The following is a 22,600-nucleotide window of genomic DNA, read 5'->3' as shown; positions in this document are numbered from 1 at the left end:
GTGTGTGAGGATCTTGAAGGAGATTATAAATAATATTTCATAGAATGGCTTGGGTTGAAAGGGACCTCAAAGATCATTCAGTTCCAACTGCCCTGCCATGGGCAGGGATGCCACCCACTAGATCAGGTTGCCCAAAGCCCCATCCAGCCTGGCCTTGAGCACCTCCAGGGATGGGGAATCCACAACTTCTTTTGGCAGCTTGTTCCAGTGCCTCACCACCCTCCGTGTGAAGAATTTCCTCCTCACATCTAATCTAAATCTCCCCTATTTTTCCAGTTGCCGGGGATTTTGCCTGACTGCCATAACTTTTGAAATATGACATAGAATGTTTTGGCAACTACGTCAGCCAGTTCCCTCAGGGTCCTGGGATGCATGTTATTGGGCCCCATAAACTTGTGTCTGTGTTTGACAGAGTTTCTTCTGGTCCAATTTTAAATAAGTATTTCTGTAATGTATATAGTTACTTGCATCCATCTGCCTTATACAGTATTTTTATTTAACTTGCAGATTTTTGTTTATTCTTCTTGGACCATTGGGTAAAGGGCAACAATACCATGAGATTGGAAGATCAATTGCAACACTAATGACAGACGAGGTATTTTTATTCATGAGTTGGCTTTAGTCATTTTGTACTGACTGAAGAGGTATAATAGGGAACCTTGTGGTGACTGAAGAGGTGTAATAGGGAACCTGCAATATGTAATTGTCCGGTTGAAATCATGCACAAATAGATTTTAAGTTCATTTCATCGGCCTATAACTGCCCAGATTATGCTGTCATAAGGAGGTAACAAAATGAGAGACAAGAGTAACATGCAAGGGTATCTTCACTGAGAAGATTCCATTTTACACAGTTAATTTCCAGTGGTATAATTGAATTTTAAATTCCTTGGAATATTTAGCACCAATTTAGCTGAAACTGGTATGGAAACTATGTACCAGATTTTCTAATCAGTCAGAGCTGAGATTTCAACTTCAGAAGTCTAGGGGCCATTGTGAAATATTTTATGGGTATTCCTCTCCCCATCTCTTTTTTCTTCCCACATACAGTTCTTTGTTTTTCACAGGTGTTCCATGATGTTGCGTACAAAGCAAAAGATCGCAATGACTTGGTGTCCGGAATTGATGAGTTTCTTGATCAAGTTACAGTTCTCCCTCCTGGAGAATGGGACCCAACAATTCGAATAGAGCCACCTAAAAATGTTCCCTCTCAGGTTTGTACATTGTAAAAAGTACTTTTAAAGGTTGTGATGAAATGAAGTTTTGCTGAGTAGAATTAAGTCTCATTAATTTAGTATTTAGCAAAATCACTATATAGGCATTTTGCATCCTTTCTGTTGGTTACTTTGCTTAAAGAGAACTGTTGTCTTGAAAACGTAGTATAGTGATGACAGTCTATGCAGTTCAGTACTAGGTCTCTCCTGAATAAAGACAGATGGATCTAAAGATCTTAAATTGAGGAGTAAGTGGTCATAAGTGTCTCTGATCATCACAAACAGCCATGGTTTGCTTTTGTTCTAAGCTTATGGTATCCTAGTTTTCTGAAACAAAAAAAAAACAAACACAAATCCCAAATATTCCATTGCATGTGAGTGTATGTCCTTCTACAGGTGCAGTTTTCCTCAGAAGATGATTCAAACAAGCAGAAAAGGTTATGAAAAAGGAATCTCTTTTTTCTTGATGGCTTTTTTACAGTATGACATGATTGTGTCTAATTATTCAGCATGGATTGTTACTGAACAGTGACTGTTCACAAAGCTTTTCCATCATTTATCTATTCTCCTATTCTTTGACGACAGTTGTAATCCATTTTGAATTTTGCTGTGTATTTCAGACATATAGTGTAAGATTTGTTACTCATAGTTCTTGTCAATATATGCTGCTGGTTATGCTAAGTTGCTAGTGAAGTCAAAATGCAATGATCAGATAAGAGTAAGAAATGATCAAAGCAGTCCGGCATGCTGCTCTTAAAAATGCTTTCTGATAACAGGATTTTCATTGATCAATTCTTTAAATTTCTTTTAGGTCACAGTTCCTTCTACTATTTCTGGTTACAGAACTGTTTATGAAGAGGTTATGTTGTTGAATCTAACAATAAAATTTAAATGTTTAGTCTTTCAACTCTCAAAGTCAAAATTGTGTTTGCACAATTTTGCTTTGCCAAAGTTGTGTTTGGTTGTAAAGAGCTAAGAAAAGTATCTTTTCCTTCTGGTAGGAGAAGCGTAAGATCCCAGGAGTGCCAAATGGGACTGCAGCCCATGGCGATCCAGAACAACCTGGAGGGCACTCTGGACCAGAATTGCAACGCACTGGAAAGTTAGTGAAAATATATTCCAAATTTTAAGTGTACTAACTGGTATACTTTCAAAGACATAATAATGGTCTAATTCCCTCTTAAGTGACTGGCTTGGCATATGATTTTTTTTTGAGGCCTTATTCCTGATTTACATACCATGTAGTTGAAAAAGATAATACTTGCTAATTTGTAGGGAGGGCAAGAGGAATTAAATTTTCACATTGTATTTACTTGCAAGCTCCTTTCTTGATTATTTATAAAGGTCAGACTGCTGTTAAACTCAGTTAACATTTCTGATTTCTGTTTGAAGGAAAAGTTGGAAATGGTCCTGTCACATATATTATGAATGCTTACAACTATTTTGTTGTTGAATTTTCTGGGTTGTGCAGTAGCACTTTTTTTTGGCCTCGGTAAGCCCTGGTATATGAGACTATAGTTCCTGTGGTGCCTACAACATACACACATCTGAGGGAAGAATTTGTTCCAAGGAATACTTATACTCTCTTGTCTAATATTGTGTGGTGTAAGCCCATCGGCTATCAGGAGTTACCTTAGTGCAGCATCATCATGCTGGTAGCTGTACATTAGACATTTCCTTTTCTTTGCTGCCTCTTGATAATTAACTGTCATTCCCACCTACACAAGGCTAAACATTCAGATGCAGTGTTGCTGTACACAGTGCAGCAGAGGTGTGTAATGGTCAGTCTGTCTGTATGTCATTCTCCTTCTTGTGAATCTGTTATTGCAGGCTTGAAGGATCATTTTAGTATTTAGGAGCAGGTAACACTTTGTCTCCCCACTTTACCTCAGCACCATCAGATACGGTGTGCATATGAGAAAAAGAGCATTGTGGGATATTTGTTTTAACTTTGTTGTTTATTGTAATGGACTGTCTGTTCCTAAATATTTGATCATATTTAGCGTAGCATGAATGACAAAATACGACAATTCTTGTCCTTGGAAAGTTATTGCCTAGATTTAATTCTGTTACCAAGTGTATGTAGGAAGAGGTTCTCAGATAAAGAATGTGATGTGCTCTACGTGTAGAAGTGTGGGCAAATGGGCACTGTAGTAGCTCTCTCATTAAAGAAATGCAAAGAATTATTTCACAAAAATACTAGAGTTGTATGCGTGGGAGCTAACAACTGTTCAGAAGTTGGGTCTGGGTGATTACATGAAAATCTTAAAAACAGAACCATGCAAATTATTTTGTTTTAAAAACAATTTCTTATTTTGTTTTAAAAACAATTTCCTGGTTAAAGCTACCAGAACAGAGTTCCCAGAAACTTTCTTCTGGGGAAGGATGAATTATAAGAGGATGTATCATTCGATTAAGGGAGCATAGCTTCTCTGCAGCTACTAAGGAATATTATGGAAAAAAGTTCAGTAAACTTTTTTCATTAATTTTCTCTCTTTTATTTTTTAGATTTTTTGGAGGATTGATTTTAGATATAAAAAGAAAAGCTCCGTTCTTCTGGAGTGACTTCAGGGATGCTCTCAGTCTACAGTGTCTGGCATCGTTTTTATTTCTCTACTGTGCTTGCATGTCTCCTGTCATCACATTTGGTGGTCTACTAGGAGAAGCAACTGAAGGTCGTATAGTATGTGTTAAATCTGAACTTTCAAAGCAAACTTACATTTGTAGGTTTGTGGTTAGTATTTTTTTATTATTACTGTTGTTGCATGAGGGCACAACCTTTAAAATACTTGTGTTTCAATGTTTAGAAGATGACAAATCAATACGTTGCTAAAAGAACCTGATTGAGAATTTATAGACACTTCAATCTGTATCATTTTCAGAGTGCAATAGAATCGCTGTTTGGAGCATCCATGACTGGAATTGCCTACTCTCTCTTTGGTGGGCAGCCCCTCACTATACTTGGCAGCACAGGACCGGTATTAGTGTTTGAGAAGATCTTATTCAAATTTTGCAAGTAAGTGGAGTAGAGCTATTTAAAATTTCAAACATATTTTTAAATGAAATGGCTAAATGTGTATGACCAAATAACATTTATGGAATCCTTATATGCAAGGTAAAGACTTACTCCACTGACTTAGTTGTACGCAAACATGTTTGAGATGGGTGAGATCATGATATGCATCATTGCTAAGGTGTTTTTGGGTAAAATTAGAAACATTGATCACCAAATTCCAACATCTGAAGAAATAAGATCAGGAGTTTGTTTTGGAGTGGACTGCTTAGGCTTTTGGAGACTGAAAATTATTCAGTGACTTTGAAAAGTGTATTGTTGGTAATGCAAAAAGGGTGGGTTGGGTTCTGCTCCCCGTCCTCCTACCTGCTCCCTGCCTTCCCTCTGCTGCCCCCCAGGCTGTATCCAAAATAAACACATCCCTAGGAAAAACGATTTTGGACCTGCCTCTTCTACATCTAGGAAACTGTGGCTGGACAGAAGTTAAACTGTGTTTATTTATTTTTTCTTTAGAGAGTATGGATTGTCATATCTTTCTCTGAGAGCTAGCATTGGACTGTGGACTGCAATCCTGTGCATCATCCTTGTTGCAACTGATGCAAGCTCCCTAGTCTGTTATATTACACGGTTTACTGAAGAAGCTTTTGCTTCTCTTATCTGCATCATTTTCATTTATGAGGCCTTAGAGAAGCTATTTCATCTCAGTGAGACATACCCAATCAACATGCACAATGATTTGGATCTTCTGACTAAATACTCGTAAGTACGATTTCTTCTCTTACCCATGGGCTTTTTCATAGGAGACTATCTTTCTGATGTCTAGTGCACAGCAGGAAATGTTTTCAATAGTTGTGGACTTAACATGTAGAAGCCATTGAGTTAGGCATGATTCTGGCGCATGGAAGCAGTCATTACTAGAGGTATCAAACTCTAATCTTAAGTAAAAAATATCTTGACTTGGAGTTTTGGAAAGGTTACATGTGTGAAAGTAGGGAGTCCTACAATAAAACGGAGTCTTGGAGCAACCTCAGCTTTAGTTTTTTATTCACGTTTTTATTTAGTCAGGTGCAACTCAATGAACTCTTAGTATAACTTTGTACTGGTGCTTCATAATATTTTATTGAGCGTTCAGGCATATTTTTATATCATATTTACCTGTTTTTTTCTTCAAATTGAAATATTGACCTATATAAAAATTTGATGTATCTCCGTTTATTTTAGCCTCCATGGCAGCTAAGGTTCAAGCTCTGAGAACTGAAGAGGATTCAGAGTTGTTAGGTGCTTCTCAGAAGTGATTGATTTTGTCATAATCAATTTGTTCTTAATAAGATTTTTAATATGACTCCATTTAAGCACCCGTACTTTACTATGTTTGACAAGGTTTGACAAGTGTTTTTTGATTAGGAGTGTTAATAAAGGACAAGATCCTAATCTGGTTTGAGGCCAATTAAGCCTGGTCACCCCAGCAACTAAAATGTCATTAAAAAGCATTTTCAGAGAAGATCCGCCCCCAGAAATGTCTTTGTTATTCCACTGAACCCATTTGAACCCTCTGCATGAGCAGGGTGGGGCCCAAAAGAAACAATGCTTGAACAGTGCCACGTCTTCTGTTCAGTGGAAAAACAGGAGTGTCTCAACCAAATGTCTCATTTGCATTTTAAGCTGAGAAGAACAAAACACAGCAACAGAGAAAATAATTGAGCTTTGTGTATGTTGTCATCACTAGTAAAATAGGTAGTAAAACCTGAATCTGAATGTGCATACCTTAATACACAGAACAAGTTAAAATATAGAAACTGTAGTTAGTTCTGCTGTGACATGCTCTGTCATGCTGAAAAAATAGTATTTTTCTCTGAGTTTAATTGGTAGACAAAGAAATACTAGTTTGAAGAGAAGGCAGTAAACATCAAGAATAGACCATGAATGCAGTTAGATTATATCCTGATCTTGTTTAACTTAATGAAGTTGATATTTTACTCTAAAGAGCCTTATATAGAACAGTATTTGTGGATTTTCTTTTCCTATACCACTTCAAAGTAGTTGTGTCAAAGGGAAACAGAATATGATGTTCTCATATTGTTTTGACAAACAGATGTTGAAATACTATACAAAGACAAAATTTTATTCAGAAACCATTTAGCAGGCAGAGCTTAGATGTTAAAATATGTAATGAAAAACAAAAATGGGGATATTATGTATCTGTGGTAAGCTGACTTTATTTGTTTTTAGCTGCAAATCTATTTGAGGTTTCAGAAAGTTAAATTAACAGTCTTGCTTGGTATAGTGGTACAGTGATAGGTATCTCTATATTTTATGATAAAGTTTTATCATTCTCCTCCTTACATTTAAAATCAATGTATTTGTTTTTGTTTAAAATCCCATTCACTAATCAGAATGCCAAAATGATTTTTGATGGGTGCTGTTTACTCACTGCCTGTTGTTAGTAACTGTCTTCATTGAATACAGAACGTGCAGAGCACACAAACACAAAAGAAAGAAAAAAAAAAGGGGGGGAAAAAAAAGGAAGAAAAAAAAGGCAGCAACTGTTACCCTCTGATTAAAGCTATTGACCTGTCCTATAGTGTTGGAATACCAGCACAAAAGTTTTAGAGCTTTCCAAATGCAATTACTGAAGGACAAGCATCTTCCAGATGTTTGTTGACTACTGCCTGATGATTTCAAGCAAATACAGAATCACAGAATCACATATCATGATCAAAATTGTATGATAAAATGGTCATGTACAATTATTTATAGGGTCATCATTTCATACATATATTCTCAGTTGTTCATTCACTCTGAATAGTGCAAATAAATTGACTTTTCAGCTCTTACATTATATTTCACTTACGGCATCTGTTATATCTTCTACTTGCAGCAACAACCTATTTATTACTAATAGCATGACCATGGCAACTGACCCCTCTAATGTCAAAACAAGTAGCTGTAGGCATAGTTATAGGCAGCATAGTTCTTAAGAGATGTGGCTTATATAGTTTTTATATTAAACCTGATTGTTGGAGACATCAGTATGCATATTGATTATCTTGCATCTAATTCACTGTCTGCTCTGCTGTCTAAGAGCCCATCTGCTTGTTCCAAGAATCTGTGCACTGAACATTGCGAAGTGGTAATTCCAGCCTCTTCTGTTCCCTCCCCTCCCCTTCACCATAGTTTGTCTTAGTTCTTCAGAACTGGCCCCAAAAAATTGGGAGAGCTGAAAGATATGCTGTGTTGGAGCAACTGCACCTCAGCTCTCCAAATTACCAGTGCATTCACAAAAGGCTGGGTGCATCCTGAACTCGACAAGTCTGCAGCACAGATATGTGCACATTACTCTGTCCAGACACATTGTCCATTTGCCCAGGACGTGAAGGTATCTCAATTATCATTTGCATGTGATCATCACAAGACAAAAAAAAAAATATCAAATTTCAGAAATTCCTGAGTAAAAAAGACCTGTCAGTGGAAATGATATAACTGTACCTGTACTGCTGAGGCTAATATTTGATTTTTGCAAGTCATGTATCATCCTTGAAAAACTGAATTTTACATTCCTTGATATATTTGGAGTGTGTGAACACCTAGCAAATTAACTGTCTCTGTGATATACAGTGTTTGGTAGTGGCAGTGATGATTCATCTAGGTAGTACTGTGATTTTTTTCCCCTTTCTTTAAATACTGTGGGAAAGAAACAAACAAACAAAAACTTTTGAGGGAAATAAAATTGTAATTAACAAAAATCATAGAACTTACATTGTTACATGATTGCTTTTTCATTCAGATAGCAAGTCCAGTTTTCTCAAATGTTATAATCATGGAATGGTTTGGGTTGGAAGGGACTTTAAAGTTCATCTAATTCCATCCCCCCTGCCATGGGCAGGGACACCTTCTGCTAGACCAGATTGCTCAAAACTCCATCCAACTTGGCCTTGAACACCTCCAGGGGTGGGGTATCCACAGCTTCTGTGGGCAGCCTGTTCCAGTCCTTCACTCTCATAGTAAAGAATTTCTTCCCAACATCTATTTGAAACCTACTTTTTTTTTAGTTTAAAACCTTTACTGCTTGTCCTATCCCTGACAAAGAGTCCATCCCCAGCTTTCCTGTAGGCCCCCCTGAGGTACTAGAAGACTGCTATAAGGTCTCTGTGGAGCCCTGTGGTGCAGAGTCAGAGAAGCTTACTGGCAGAGCTTGAAACCTTACCAAGTTTGACAATAAAAGCATTATGGTTTTTAAAAATTCTATGCTTAATACTTTCTTTTGGTTCAAGAATTTTTAAATGGGTTGCCTGATGTATTTAAATCATTCCAAAAGTACTCAACCTATTTGGACGGAGATATTATGAAGGTAAAACAAGTATACAACTTTTTGAAAAGGAAGTTAGTTAAAATACAAACAGTCTGGAATATGATTTCAAAATAACATTCAATGAAAACAAACATTCAGTCTAGCAAATCAGTCAGCACCATATTTCAGTTATGTTACAGGGGCATTTTTCCTAAGTTTCAGCGCTATATTCCTTCAATTTTCAACTGAAAAAAAGCCATCATAGTCCATTTGCTTCCAGGTAAATGGAAAGACCTCCTCATCTCTATCTTCCTTTCTTCAAGGAAAAATCTCTCACCTCATTCCATATTCCAAAGGCCAGCAGTGTTTTCTTAATAGTCTGGTTCCTTCAGCACACATTGCCAGGAGGAGTTCAAGGGAGTGATTTCATTTCCCTCACTGTTAAAACTGATTTTCCCTTTTCAACATATTTGTAAACATTTTCATCTGGTACTGGCCTTTCCCATCCACCCAGTTTACCAGTGAAAAAGGGTGCAGAAAGTTACTGTTGCTGCTATGGTTCCTTCTGCATAGACAGCCAGGAACAGCTTTGGCTTACCCTCAGGACCTGTTTGAATGACTCTAAATATCTTTATCAATTCCAGAAAGATCCATAAGTTCCAGAAGGATCTTACTAGAAGACAAGTAAGCTCAAAAACTTACTTGAAGTAAAAATCTCAGTTTTGTGGACTTGAATTTGCGGACTTTCATGAGAAATGAGAAGCTTTTTTCTGCAGCATCTGACTGCAGTCCTTCTATTTGTAGTTCAAATGGGTAGCAGACTTGGACTGAAACTGGTCCTGTCCTTAAAGGACCAGCATACTCTGTTACAGAAGCTAATTAGTATCTGCTGTTTTGCTAATTAAAACAGCTGTTTGCATTTTTTTTTATCTTCGGGGATTTTAAAGACAAGTTTTTAATTGTTAGTAAAGCCTTGGCAGTTCTTTAATTAGCAATGGGTGAACTTCAAAAGGTTGAGCAACTCATTTCTCTTTGGATGCTTTGCCAAAGCTTATGTAAATCTTTATCTCGAATCTGCAATTCTGTACTAGAAAACTCAGGTTATACTGTAAAATTCCTGTTTTCTGTATTCTCACTGTTGTCTACTAAAAACAAAAGAAGTTAAATAGGTGAGGGTAATGTATATATTTGAAGCTTTGGTCTAAGCTGTGGCCTAGCCTTCTCCCTTATCATATGGCCTTTCTAAGGATGCTCTGATGTCCATAGGTAGTTGGTTTGCATCCCAGTATCGGTGCCTTTGTCTTGGTGAAGAAATGACTTTGACTCATGAAAAGTCATTGGCGTGCTGTAAGTATCATCCTTTGGAGTACTAGAAAGACAAAGAAAATATCATTTTAAATGGTTTGTATTTCAAACAGATTGTAACCATATTTCAAGTGAGAAAGGCGTATTTTGGGTGGGTTTGACTTCTGTCATAAACAATCTCCACTGCAGGAGTTTTGTATAAAAGACTCTACTACATGTATCTCCTCTTACATTTAAGAGCATAGAAGTCACTACTAGTATCTGCCATAATAAACCTTAGAAGACTATAAAAAGAGCATTTAGAACAGCTTTGTTTTATTTTTTATTAAATTGCACATACCCAAATATTTGAAAATCAGCTCAAAGTCCTCCTAAAAGTGTTCTTATTTACTATTTTACCACTTTAGGTAGAATATATTAATTTGTTACAGAATCCTATCAAATTCAAAAAGACAAAAGTATCTTTTGATGCACGATCTAATGAGCGTATAACTAGTCCTGATGCACTTTTTACTCTTTTTCTTTGTTATGCTTGTTTGTTACTCCGCATTAAAATGTTGGCTATGATCCTCAGATGATCTTTCAGGAAAATCTGTTTAACTTTAAGAAAAAGTTCTGTCTTTAGACTATAGGTAATTAGACATTGAAGAACTAGATCAAAAAAAGGACAAAGGCAACCTGATTTTCAGTGTGCTGCTGCGGTGCAGTTTTTTTCTTTTTAAAATGCATTGTTTTAAAGGAATTTAAATACAGTAGCTGTAGTGTTTGTTAAATGAAATACACATATTTTTTGGTCTGGACTTTGTTTTTTCTTTCTTAGTCTTTTTTTTTTTTTTTTTTTTACTGTGACCTTTTTGTATTTGTCATGCCATTAGCATTTGTAGGTTGGCATAGCAACTCTTTTATTTCTGCATTCTCCTCCTCCTGCTTTTTCCTACTCCCATAGCAAATATATCTCCAGCTAGTGAATTCTGTCTGTAACACCGATGCACATCAGTTTTAATGTATACGTTAAATATTGCTAGGAAAGGAGACCGCTGCTACCGAGTGGATTGAAAATAGAGGTTCTCAAAAGGAAAACAAAATGAACATCCATGATGAAAGTAATGAGATTTAGAAAACAATCCAGTATTCTTTAAAAGACCAACATTTTAAGAAAGTTATCTATGAATACAGAAAATATATTATTTCTCTGAGCGAGGTTCAGATCTTGGGACTTTATATACCTTCTGTTTTTTATCAATCCTTTTTTTCAGAGAAGTGGATTCGTGTTGTTTTTAATATTCTTTACCAGAAGTTACTCAATTATTAACAGATTACATTGAATAATTTTAAAGTGATTTCTTGGCATAGTAATATGCATATTACAATCTGTCTTGGTATTGACATGCACTTAAGAATTAGGAGTAGAAAATCCCACTCTGATGTAATTAAGGAGCCAAGATCATGTCAATCTCAGTATCTTTTGCAGGCTATAGAAACCATTGCTTCTAGAAGTCATTGTGAAGATCAGCTTTGTGCATACCACTATCTGCACAAACAAGCTTTAAATCTTTCAATATATATATATGTGTATATATATATTGAATATATTGATATTAATCAAATACATTATTACTGGATGCAAATTACATTCTTCTATGCTTTGTATTCCTTGAGTTGCAGGTGGAATGAGTAGTCTCTAATGATCAGCACATGATATTCTCATTGGGATCCCAAACATATAGTTGAATTCCAGTTCATGTAATGATTTCTTTGTAGGCAGATATGAATATAGATTTTCTTCCCCCATTTGTAACTTTTTTTCCCCCTACAGTTAAGTAACTGTGCCATATCCTCTGTTTCTTCCCCTAAGAATGTCCTTCTTCTTCCCAGAACCATGCAACTGCCATCATTAAGTTTAAGTGCTGGTTCCCTTCTGCTTCCTGACAAACCCTGGAATCCAGAAAAAATTTTGCTTTATTCTAGGACTTCCCTATCTCTATTCAACCTGACTGACTCATTTTATTTTCTCCTTCTGTTGAGTCCAATAAGTGCTCACCTAGCTTCATTCTTTCCTATTCCCTATCCCCTCTGCTTTGGAATAGGATCTCTGTGTTAAGCAATTCTGCATGGCGATCAGCTGGTCTATACAATGTTGTCTTAATCTAGAAAAATTTATGTACAATCCTTGGATTACTTTTATAGTACATTTGTGTATTGGTACACTACACTTGAATGATCAAAAATTAATGTTAATCTGACCATATAGCTTGTGAATCTCTTCTCAGGTATAAGTGTTTTATTTTTTTAACTTTTCAAGTGGGAATAGATTACAACCTAGAACTATTTCTGAGTGAAAGCTTTCAGTTGACTAATGAAAATGAGAAATGTCCCACATAATAACACAGATTTTCTTCAAGATAAGCTCTCTCTGTAGCAGTTACATACCATAATATTGCTAAGAATGCAGGGACTGCATTCTGCACCTGGCAGCTAATAAAGACCAGTCTTTATGAGTGACAGACAAGTTTAACAAAACTACAATATAATTATAAATCTGTTTTCTAGACTTTCCCCTTGGGAGAACAATGTTCTCCTTCTTAGGAGCTATCCAGAGAAACCCAATTCTTTGTGATTTGTTCACTGTGACACCAGCACCCCCCCTCCCCCCGATATATTTATACAGATATATTTATGTGTATATGAATTTGTTGTGCTTCTGAGTGCATTATCTAGATACTTTTTCATTTTTTTTCCCCTCAACTTCACCAACCATGCTATATAGACTTCCAAATTTGTAGAATATACTTAGATGCCTACTGATGTTCGTGATCCTCAGAGAGGGGCTACTTAACTTAATGACTCAATGGTCTAATTCAGGATGGCAGATCTCATTAATAAATGAAGAAAAAAATTTCATCTTGCTGTGACAGCTGTGCCTTGAAAGGATTTCATGATACTGAGAATAGAACTCAACTGACAAGTCCATTTCCCATCAGTATTATTTTGCTTCCAGTTTCTTCTCCACTGAGACCTTGGTTTCATCGTTATGAATGTTGACATGAGAAGGGGTATGGTAAATACAATGCCAGGGATATACAGGTGTTGTACATATGGGACAGCAGAAGAGATGAAGTCTATGATGCTGTTGTCTCTTTTTGTGTAGCAGCTGGACAAACAGAAAGACTCTTCAAGTACTCGTAAGAGTCACATGAAAATAGTATATTTGGAGACAACCTAAACATGCGTGGCATTCTGATACTGCTGGGCTTTCCTTCAGCCTTGTAAATACAGTGTTAGCAATGCTTATGCGTATGTGGTAATGCATTACTTTTAAAACAAAATTAGTGATGTTATCTTCAGTTTCCTATGATGTTCTTACTCTGTTATGTTATCAATGTACCGCATACCCATAGAGCATAGTCTGCTTCTTAGGGGAAAAGCTTCCTACTCTTTACCAAATATGTTTTCTGATATTTAGTGAGACATACTGTTTAACCAAGCACATTTTGTAACTTGTCGTAGTTGCCTGTTTTTTTTTTTTTTTAAATAAATATTCATATCAAGTAAATCTCATTCTCTATATTAAGTGAGCCCAAAAGAGATTTTTCTCTTCCAGGAAGGGGAAGTAGTGTGTTAGCTAATCATGAAGAAGCTCCAGTTGCACCTTTTATAGAGCAGAGCCTTATTTAGTATTAATAGGTGTAGTTTTTAGTATGTACATGCTGGAAATATAAGAACTCTAAAACAGAACCCTATGACTTGCATAAAATCATTAGTAGGAAGTGTTTCCCAGCCTTGAAAAGAACATACTGTAAAATGGCAGTTGCCTAGGGATGAGTGGCCATGAGGCTTTCAAAGGAGCTGCACCATGTAAGTGTTTTTTATTTACTCACAAAAACACCATGCAAGAGTCTTGTTCAGAGCTCTTACATTGTCTGTAATGGCAGCCGAATGGGCTCACACCATGCTGCACTGCGTGGGGAGGAGGGTGTGCTCAACGGAGCTTCATAAGCACACGGAGAATGAGCTTGAAGAACTGGGGATGAGAGGTAGAAATTAGGGATTCTCCCACCAGACATGTTAATTTTGATCAAGTAAATAGGCCTAGGGAATACGTTTCTTATTTTTGTAGTAAAAAGGTACACTCAGGATTGAGTGTTTTAGTACAGAACCTTTCACCCGACTGGTTGCTGAGTAGCAGTGATTTTATTGCTGATAAAAGGGGGGACAACTTTACATATAAAACAACGTGTTTCTAATTTACCAACCCATATTCTCTTTCCCTTTGTCCCAAGGAAGAGGGATCATACAGACAAGTCTTTTCGGTGCTAATAGGGTTAGTAATGACTGTTCCTTTTGGGGAGCACTGATAGTAATTTGAGGTGTCCTGAAGCTGCTGTTGTCAAACCCTAGCTCTGCTTTTTGAAAACAGAACAAGATGCAGAAAATGTCATGCACAGGGAAGTTATGATGGTTGTCTAAAATTAATGAAACTTAAGAAAAAAATCAGCAGATTGGCAGCAGAGTTTTTTTTATTATTATTATTATTATTATTTTTACTGTAGTGATGCCTATGCTTTTGCCACCACAACTAATGTCGTATTCTTCCCTGCCTATGTTCTAGACATGAAAAAAGCAATTTCTTCCTAGCTATGATGAAAAAGAATCGAGTCCTTCCGTATCTTTTGGCATAGCAAAGGTGATTGCTGGCTTGTTATCACCAATAGGCATGGGACTATATTGCTTAGTTGCTACTGTATTTGAGGCTGAGTATGTTGCTTAGAAAATGTACTACTAGGTGTATGTACAGTCTCTTGCTCATTGGTAACAGCATAAACTCCACATACATCTCTTGCAGTGGGCAAGTGCCTAGCACCTTAAACAATTTAAAAAGGATTTAAGCACATTTGAACCTTCAAGAAGCAACACAATTTTACTTAATTCCACCTTCTGAATAATAATTTATCAAGAAAATAGAAAGATGTGTTAGTGGTTAATAATTCAGCATATTTTACTTTTTCTCCTGAGAGCTGACCTCTCTGTTAGAGTAAAAATGATGATGAAAGAGACTAAAAGTTTTAAGAGATGAAAGTAGAAAGCCTTATTTCTCTAATGTGAGTTCCTTCTTGTAGGTCAGTTGTTTTGGGAAATAGTCATCATTGTAGCAACTACATCTCTTATGAAATGTCACATTTTGGTAGTTGCTCTTTTATGTTCTGGCACTGAATGGTACCTCCAGTTGTGTTTTCTGGGCTGGAGAGGGATTGTCATTCCATCTTTCATTTCTGTGATCCTAAACAAAGATCTACTCTGACTTTAATTTTACCTCTTTCAGTAGAAAGCAGGATCCGATCTTTACAGTTAGGGCCTAATTCTGCACCCATTCAATTGCAAAAGCTGGGTGCAGGGTAAAGTTTTTGGTCTGTATGGGCAGAGTTTGCACAAGTCACTTTCTGAAGGATGATCTGCCATCAGTAAATGCCAACAAAACTTGGTACAGGCCAGACTCAAATGCTGTGAAGAAGGAAAGTGGTATTGATCTAGCAATAAACAGGGTGATGATCTCATCCGAAGGTGAATTACTTCAGCTGTATTGAACTATGCCTTCAATTGTCAGGCTTTTGAGTTTAAGGAAATAGAAAATTGTGGCTTCTCTAACTTCTAAATGGAACTTTGCAGTTTGCAGTACGTGTAGTTATACTGTATAGTGTTGGTGACATGCACAGTCTTCCCTTCTAGTGAGAAAGTGACTGTGATTGAACAGCCCACATCACCTTGGCCTACTGTAATCAAATTCCAATGGGCCATCGCCCAGCGTCTGGCCAGTCTGCGATCAGCGATGGACCACAGGGGGCAGGGAGCTCCTGTGCTCCCAGGAAACAATCGTAACCTGAAATAGCCACACTTGTATTGTTGCATGAACGTCAAATACTCCCTTGCAGTAGCATAGACATCCCATTTATTGACTTTATTATGCTACCTTAACTCACTGTTATTGATCTGCTTCATTTAATTATTTTGTAATATTTTAAACATGCATTGAACACGCATTCATTTTGCACTTGAGGCCTGATCCAAAGCATATTGTCTATTTGAAAGATCCAGTCTACTTCAATGACTTTTGGCTCAGGTCCTCTATTTTTCTGAATGCCATTGCTTTTCTTTTTTTTTTCTTTTTTTCTTTTTGTTCATGGGCTGTAAGACTTTTTTCTTTCTCTTATAAATAGCTGCATTTATAATAAAAGCAAGGACTTGCACAAAGATAACCTGCATCTCTCCCTCTCTGTATATTAAATGCAGCTGTTTTGTCACATGTATAGTATTGTAATGGAAATACAATAGCACTATTCTGTACTCATAATGTAGATGGCAGAATTCCATGTACAGAAAATATCAGTTTTATGTAGGAATCATCATCCTTGTTTTGTGGAAAGATAAACGTCCACAGAGAAAAATTGATGGCTTAGCTAAGTGAATAAAGCGATACTCTGCTAGAATTGGAATGCAAATGTGTGCTTAATGGCTCTCTACTGTATAGTTAGATTTTATTCTGTACCCAGCTACTCCTGACAAATTTATCAGAAAAAGGAGTACAGAATTTATTTGCAGCTATCATAAGCAAGTTAAAATATGAGCAGGATAGATAGTACTATAGATTTTTGAAGTAGGATTAATTTGAAGAGAACTGCAAAGCACAGTTGACATCTCGGAACCTACAGAGTATCCTGCAGATTTTGAAGTCTTTGTCAAAGAAAAAGCCTCCCACAGTTGCTTCAGAGGCTTTAAAGACTTAATTTTTGTTTTAAATTGCCTTTTTGAAGTACTGTCCTCCCACACTGCCTCTTCACCTTTATGTATGTTAAAATACACAATTCAGAATGAAAAGTATGCTTTTAAAGTAGCTGTGGGGAGGGGAAAAACAACAGACACAAAAGTTCCCAGAGCCTTTGGTGCTGGTGATCTTGCAGAGATCAGCTGACCAGGCACTTTGTCTGTTTTTCACGCGAAGGCATTCTGGTAAAGAAAAAGAAACAGAATGCAGACAGTTTGCATTTCAGAAACGTGTCAGCCCTGGAACTGTGCATAGTGTCTAATCCCATGTAGGGAAATACTGGTATAAGGGAGTGGAACAGGACTGGCACATTCTCAGTGTTAAAAACTGTGCTCAGAAGTATCAATAGAATAGGAGGAAAATAGATGGAAAAACATGCTGTGGACAGTGGTTTAAATAAGTCACGTTACGTACTGTATATGCGTATGCACCTCACAGCAAATTTTGCTCTAGTAATAGCACTAGCTACTGAACTACAAATTGCTTTAAAGCATGCATTTACTGAATTCATTTAAACTAAGATTATATGGCAAAGTAGAGCACGATTTTAATATGTCATAAAGTTGATAATTTGGATTTGTATCAGATACATCTTTTATTATTAAAGAAAAGATACTGTTTTGTCTTTTCAGATGCAATTGTGTGGAACCAGAACATCCTAGCAATAAAACCTTACAGTACTGGCAGGACTACAATATATCTGCATCTGACGTGCCATGGGGGAACCTAACTGTGTCGGTAAGTGAAATATTGAAACTTAGTAAATAAAGGTATAAGCATAAATAAGCATTTTATCTATCCTTAAGCAGCATATATATAGGAAAAATACTATGTTTTTTTCTGATCCTACTTGTTCAAATAAAGCATATAATATACTTAACAAAAGTTAACATAGACTTCGTAGAATTCTCTCTTTTTGTAAACATTTTGGTAGATCATTATGCAGTCTTTGATAGTACACATTAAAGCAAGTATGTGCATTTTGTGCCCTGCTTTGGAAACTCCTTGACACACTAGCACAAGAGTTTGACTGAGATTAAGTCTAAACATGTCAAATGATAACGGATTTGTCCTAAATTCTGCCAGATGGCAAAACCAAAGTTCCCTCATGTAGAAAGACTCTAGAAGCATTTATTTCCCCTAAAACATTCTTCCAGCTGTTCAGGCTATAAAGGAAAGGAAGGGAAGAAATTCTGTAAAGCTCCTGTTCAGTGGCCAAATTTCTCTTATCTAGGTCTTCAGTCTTATGGATGTCTTAGTTATGCAAATTATTTTACTGGGAAGAAGGACAGGAAAAAGCTACAAACAGTTTGGTTTAGCTCACATGGATAAGTTGTTTCTAAAATGGTACACTTTCCTACATTTGAAGGATTTACTATTTCAGATTTTACTTCTTTAAAGCAACCTTTGCAACCTGATTAAAATGGCATATTGTGATCTAGCCAACGGTTTTTCTCACAAAGATATCGTTTCATTACAAAGCAAAAGAGAATTGAGTGAAAAAGGCATAAAGCTAAAGGTTCAAAAAATAAACGAGAATAACCCCATCGTAAGCACAACCAAATGAAGCACTTAAATCCCAATCCATCTTGACCACCTCCCACAGATTTTTTCCTTCAAAGGCAGGAATGCAGAAGAACTGGTGTCTTTCTATCATGAGTAAGCAAGAGCGCTCTTCCATGGCTGTTAATATCTTCATAGCAAGGACCGCTCCTCATCTCTGTTGGTGTAGCAACAGCAGAGAGAAAGTTGAGGACTGCTGGCCTGAGGGATTCCAGCAATCCAGAATGAATATTCTCAAAACTGCAGCACGCTCAAAGAGCATCTGTGCAGGGGCAGACTCCTCCTCTCACTTTCTCAGATCTCTGACAGTGTTTTTCAGAGTACATTTGCAGCTGAGGAGATTTAAAATAACAGATTTTGTTTTAACTATAAATGTAAAAGACCAGCTGCATTATATAAAACCCTTCAGAACTTCTAAAAACCTTATTACCAAAATTTGAGTTTACATGCGTAGCAGTATAACTGACCAACTTTTCCTGTGAATCCCTATAATTGTCAAAGAAATATCCAAGTTTTTTCATGCTTTCATGTGTTTATTTCTTGCAAGCATCGTCAGGAAACTTCAATTCTCCTATGCTATAGAAATGCAATAAAAGATTATACCTAGTAGTCTATAAAAATTTGGTCAGTTTTACCCCCACTGTCTTTTCTGCTGCTCAGTTCTTTTTGTCGTTTCTTTTGTAATGTTTCTTTTCTGATGTATAAGTTCTAAGTTTTGAAGATCTAGGTTGGTCAGGAAAGACAAACACTTCTTCTTAAAAACCTACAGTAAGACCCAGTAAGAACAACTTTTTTTTTTCTGTCTAGGACAAACTAAGCATGATCAGAGTTTTTATTCTGATGGTGACAAAGTCAGTAGGTGCGTAGGTGCCTCTTCTTACACAAGGAACGTGTGTTATGCCAACGTCAAGGTCTAGCTCAGGCCAGGATAAGTCTTCTATTTGATGTCCCAAAATCTTGAGAATTTCCTGTTAAATATTTCCTGAAATATTTCTTTCCCAGCTAACACCTCAATTTCATCAGTCAAAAGTACATCACATTTATCCTAGGTATACTATTAGAGGAAAAAAAAAAAAAAAGAAAAAAGTTTTTCACTCCTTTGTCTCATGACCTTTGAATAGAAACTGATTTTTTCAAGCCAGCGCTTGTTCAAAGACAAAGTTTCTCATAACATGGCAAGCCGCAGTGTTGTGTTGTGCATCTGATGAGCCAGTGACCCAGTTCATTTGAAACAAAAAGATCCTAATCCATCAGGATATCGCTGTATGGAATCTCTGATTCTGGGTGCTGTGGTTTTTTGTCTTAATATGCATGGAGGGTTTGGGGAAGGAAAAGGAAAGGATTGCAAGTCCAGAGCTTGTAGCTCCTATTTTTATAGCTACACTCTATTTCACTGCTTGTTAAAAAGTCTCGTTAAGACGAAGAAGTATGATTTTTAACAGCTAAGGATGCTACTGGAGAATTATCAGACATGTTTTCTACTGCACAGTTGATCTTAAATTATATTGGAAAAAAATAATACAGATTTTGGGTTCTGATACATTTTACCTGATCACATTTTAAAGCAAAAGATAATTTGTGGAATGTGCCGCCCCCATGTGGTATTAGATGTATTGGTCTCCTTTTAGGTTAATACTGTACATTCCAAGTAGCTTTTCCTCGTTTGACCTGTGAAGTTAAAACAAAAGTCAATTCTTGAGAATGAAGCAGGAATTCAGGAGCAGCCTTTCTCTTGGTTGTTTTCAAACTTTCCTTTCTTGGAAGGAATTAGGAAGAGCAAATCTGTTTTTGAAACAGAAAATAAATGTGTGTGTTCAATTTGAAATAAGTCTGTTTTTAAATTAATGACTTGCTTTATGGTATATCTTAGTGACTTTATCATGTAATAGTGGTTAAAAAAGTGATTCTTTTGAGGGTTTGAGACTTTTCCACGTAGACCAGATAGAAATACTTGTAGTCTTATTTTTTCAAAGAATAAATACCTAAAAATGATTTTACTATTTCTGTTAATACAATCTAGATTTTAGTTTGGGAACTAAAAAACTAAAAGTTTAGGAAAGTAATTGGAAAGAAAGTATCAGCATAAGCATACTTTTCAGAACAATACTACTTTGTTCTCCCTGATAGGAATGTAAAAAGTTTCATGGAGCATTTGTTGGACGAGCCTGTGGTCATCATGGCCCTTATGTTCCAGATGTCCTCTTCTGGTCTGTCATCTTATTCTTTTCTACAGTAACTCTGTCATCCACACTGAAGCAGTTCAAAACTAGCCGATACTTCCCAACAAAGGTGTGTGCCATTTGTTTAATTCAAAAGTTGTCATTAGTCATGTGCAAGCATGAATGCCAGCTGCACTGCAAATTCAGTTTGCTGCTGGTAAAATGGACACTGTGTCTGTTCTCTGTTAAAAAATTGTGCCAGAATAAGTATGGTTTTATCTGTAAGCAAAAAATATCTTGAAACTCTGAAAAGAAATGAGTCGTAATAGGTCCTAAATGACACGAGTGCTTTTGTTAAAGTTGTCATTTCTCTTGATAATCATAGGTGCGATCTGTTGTCAGCGATTTTGCTGTCTTTCTCACTATTTTGTCCATGGTTTTAATTGACTATGCCATTGGGATTCCATCACCAAAACTTCAGGTTCCAAATGCTTTTAAGGTAATTTGTTGATTAGTTGCACTGCCTTACTATTTTGATAAAATAGTGCACTATAGTAGTTTAATTTATTATATGTTTGTAGTCAGGGAGTACTGATACTATTAAGAATTTGTTGTGCTCGCCATATGCTATAAAACTGCTCTGATCAGTGGCCTGTGTAGTTGGGTGGGTCTCCTTCCAAATATAACCAAGTCTGCAGTACCCTAGATGCTATTATTACATATAGCTTCTCTTTTTGGTATTATAGGAAGTTTAGCATTTTTTTCTGTCATCTTATATAGAGAGATTATTTATTCATTTTAAAGGAAGTTGTATCCTAGAAATGTTTGTGTGTGTGTTCTTGTGTAGATAATCCTTAGATATCCTTAGTCATGCATGACTTTCTTTTTGTAGCCCACCAGAGATGATCGTGGATGGTTTATTACTCCTTTGGGGCCTAATCCTTGGTGGACAGTCATTGCTGCTGTAATTCCAGCCCTGCTTTGTACTATCCTTATCTTTATGGACCAGCAGATCACAGCTGTCATTATAAATAGAAAAGAACACAAACTAAAGGTATTCAGTCAAATAGTTCATTTTATTGTCATTTTCTGCTTCAGGTTATGTAATATATTTTCATCTACTTGAGGATGCTAATTTACTTTATGCTATATAGCACTGTTATTAAGCATTGTTATGCATTTTTCCATCAGTCTATGTGGTATCTGTGCCCTGTGTTCAGTGATTTGCTGCCTTACAGAAGTCTTTACTAGTGTGATTTGGTACAGAGATTCTGAATCAATAAAATTCTATCCTCTATACTTTATTTGGAGCATGATACCAATTCACCTAAAGAAAATAACCCGGAAGTTAATCATTTCCTTCATCACTGTTATATTACGTCTTCAAATATTGACAGTGTTTGCCTACTGGACCAGACTTAGAAAAATCAGGGGTTATTTTGCATTACAAGATTTTTTTTTCCTCTCTCTTCATCTTTCTCTGTACTTCTACCCATCCATTTTTTGTGTGTCCTCCCTCTTAAAGAATGGAGGAGAATAAGACTGAACTTTAGTGGCACAATGGGTTCTTAAAACAACATAGGACAACTTCCTGCTCTGTTCTCTAACACTTTAGTTGCCTACAGATGGAGAGAGAAAAAGGGACATCACCCCTCTGAAAAACTGTTGGGCAAAATCTAGCAGCAGGTTTCTGTACATGTATATGCAGCGAGCTTAGGCTTTTTTTTTTTTTTTGACATACTTTTAATAAGCAGCAATCCAATCCCAAGTTGCTTTAGCAAATGCATTTGCAACCTTCACTCTGCACTGCCTCTTCTTGGATGATTGTGACATTTGATATGTTCTTTTTTTGCCCTCTTTGTCAGCCTGGCTCTTCATGTCAATCCATAGCATTGCATGTGGTTAACTTGACAGATGCAGGAATTTGCTGCCAAGCTTTGGAATGTGTTTTTTCAGCACTGGCATCTGGGAGTCAGATGGTCCTCCTGGCTGCCCCCTTGTCTTGCTGCGTTTTAGTTTTGCTGGGGTCTGGTGTAGCATCACCTGTTGCTATGCTTCCTTTTCTTCCCATATGTCAGGTTCCTCAGATCATGTATGAATGTGAGGAAATGCTCTCGGATTCTGTATGCATTAGCAGATACATTCCTCATAAATGTGTCAGAAGGTAAAAAAAGGTGTCTCTGTTAGGATTTAGAATTAAACTTTTTCTTTGAGTGCATTGTGCATGTAACTAATATCTTTG

The 22,600-nt window shown here is 36.6% G+C and overlaps 1 protein-coding gene across 10 annotated transcripts in view; it reads left to right on the top strand.

The window, feature by feature from the left end:
- Positions 1-22,600, top strand: part of SLC4A10 (solute carrier family 4 member 10) — a 157,443-nt gene that overhangs the window by 115,957 nt on the left and 18,886 nt on the right. For 8 of the 10 annotated variants that reach the window (XR_005820987.1, XM_040561252.1, XM_040561257.1 and 5 more), the window contains 10 exons: positions 508-595; positions 1,067-1,213; positions 2,215-2,315; positions 3,722-3,947; positions 4,096-4,229; positions 4,740-4,985; positions 17,269-17,374; positions 20,327-20,488; positions 20,744-20,857; positions 21,251-21,412. Coding sequence is in view for 9 of the 10 variants with exons in the window: in XM_040561252.1 (XP_040417186.1) it covers positions 508-595; positions 1,067-1,213; positions 2,215-2,315; positions 3,722-3,947; positions 4,096-4,229; positions 4,740-4,985; positions 17,269-17,374; positions 20,327-20,488; positions 20,744-20,857; positions 21,251-21,412 (1,486 nt within the window). In the remaining variant the exon portion in view is untranslated. The remainder of the gene's footprint in view (positions 1-507; positions 596-1,066; positions 1,214-2,214; positions 2,316-3,721; positions 3,948-4,095; positions 4,230-4,739; positions 4,986-17,268; positions 17,375-20,326; positions 20,489-20,743; positions 20,858-21,250; positions 21,413-22,600) is intronic. The other 2 variants (XM_040561253.1, XM_040561254.1) reach the window with 1 other exon arrangement.

The sequence above is a fragment of the Cygnus olor genome, chromosome 6 (genome assembly GCF_009769625.2).
Source record: "Cygnus olor isolate bCygOlo1 chromosome 6, bCygOlo1.pri.v2, whole genome shotgun sequence".
Taxonomy (NCBI): Eukaryota; Metazoa; Chordata; class Aves; order Anseriformes; family Anatidae; genus Cygnus; species Cygnus olor.
This window is presented reverse-complemented; position numbering and strand designations above follow the sequence as displayed.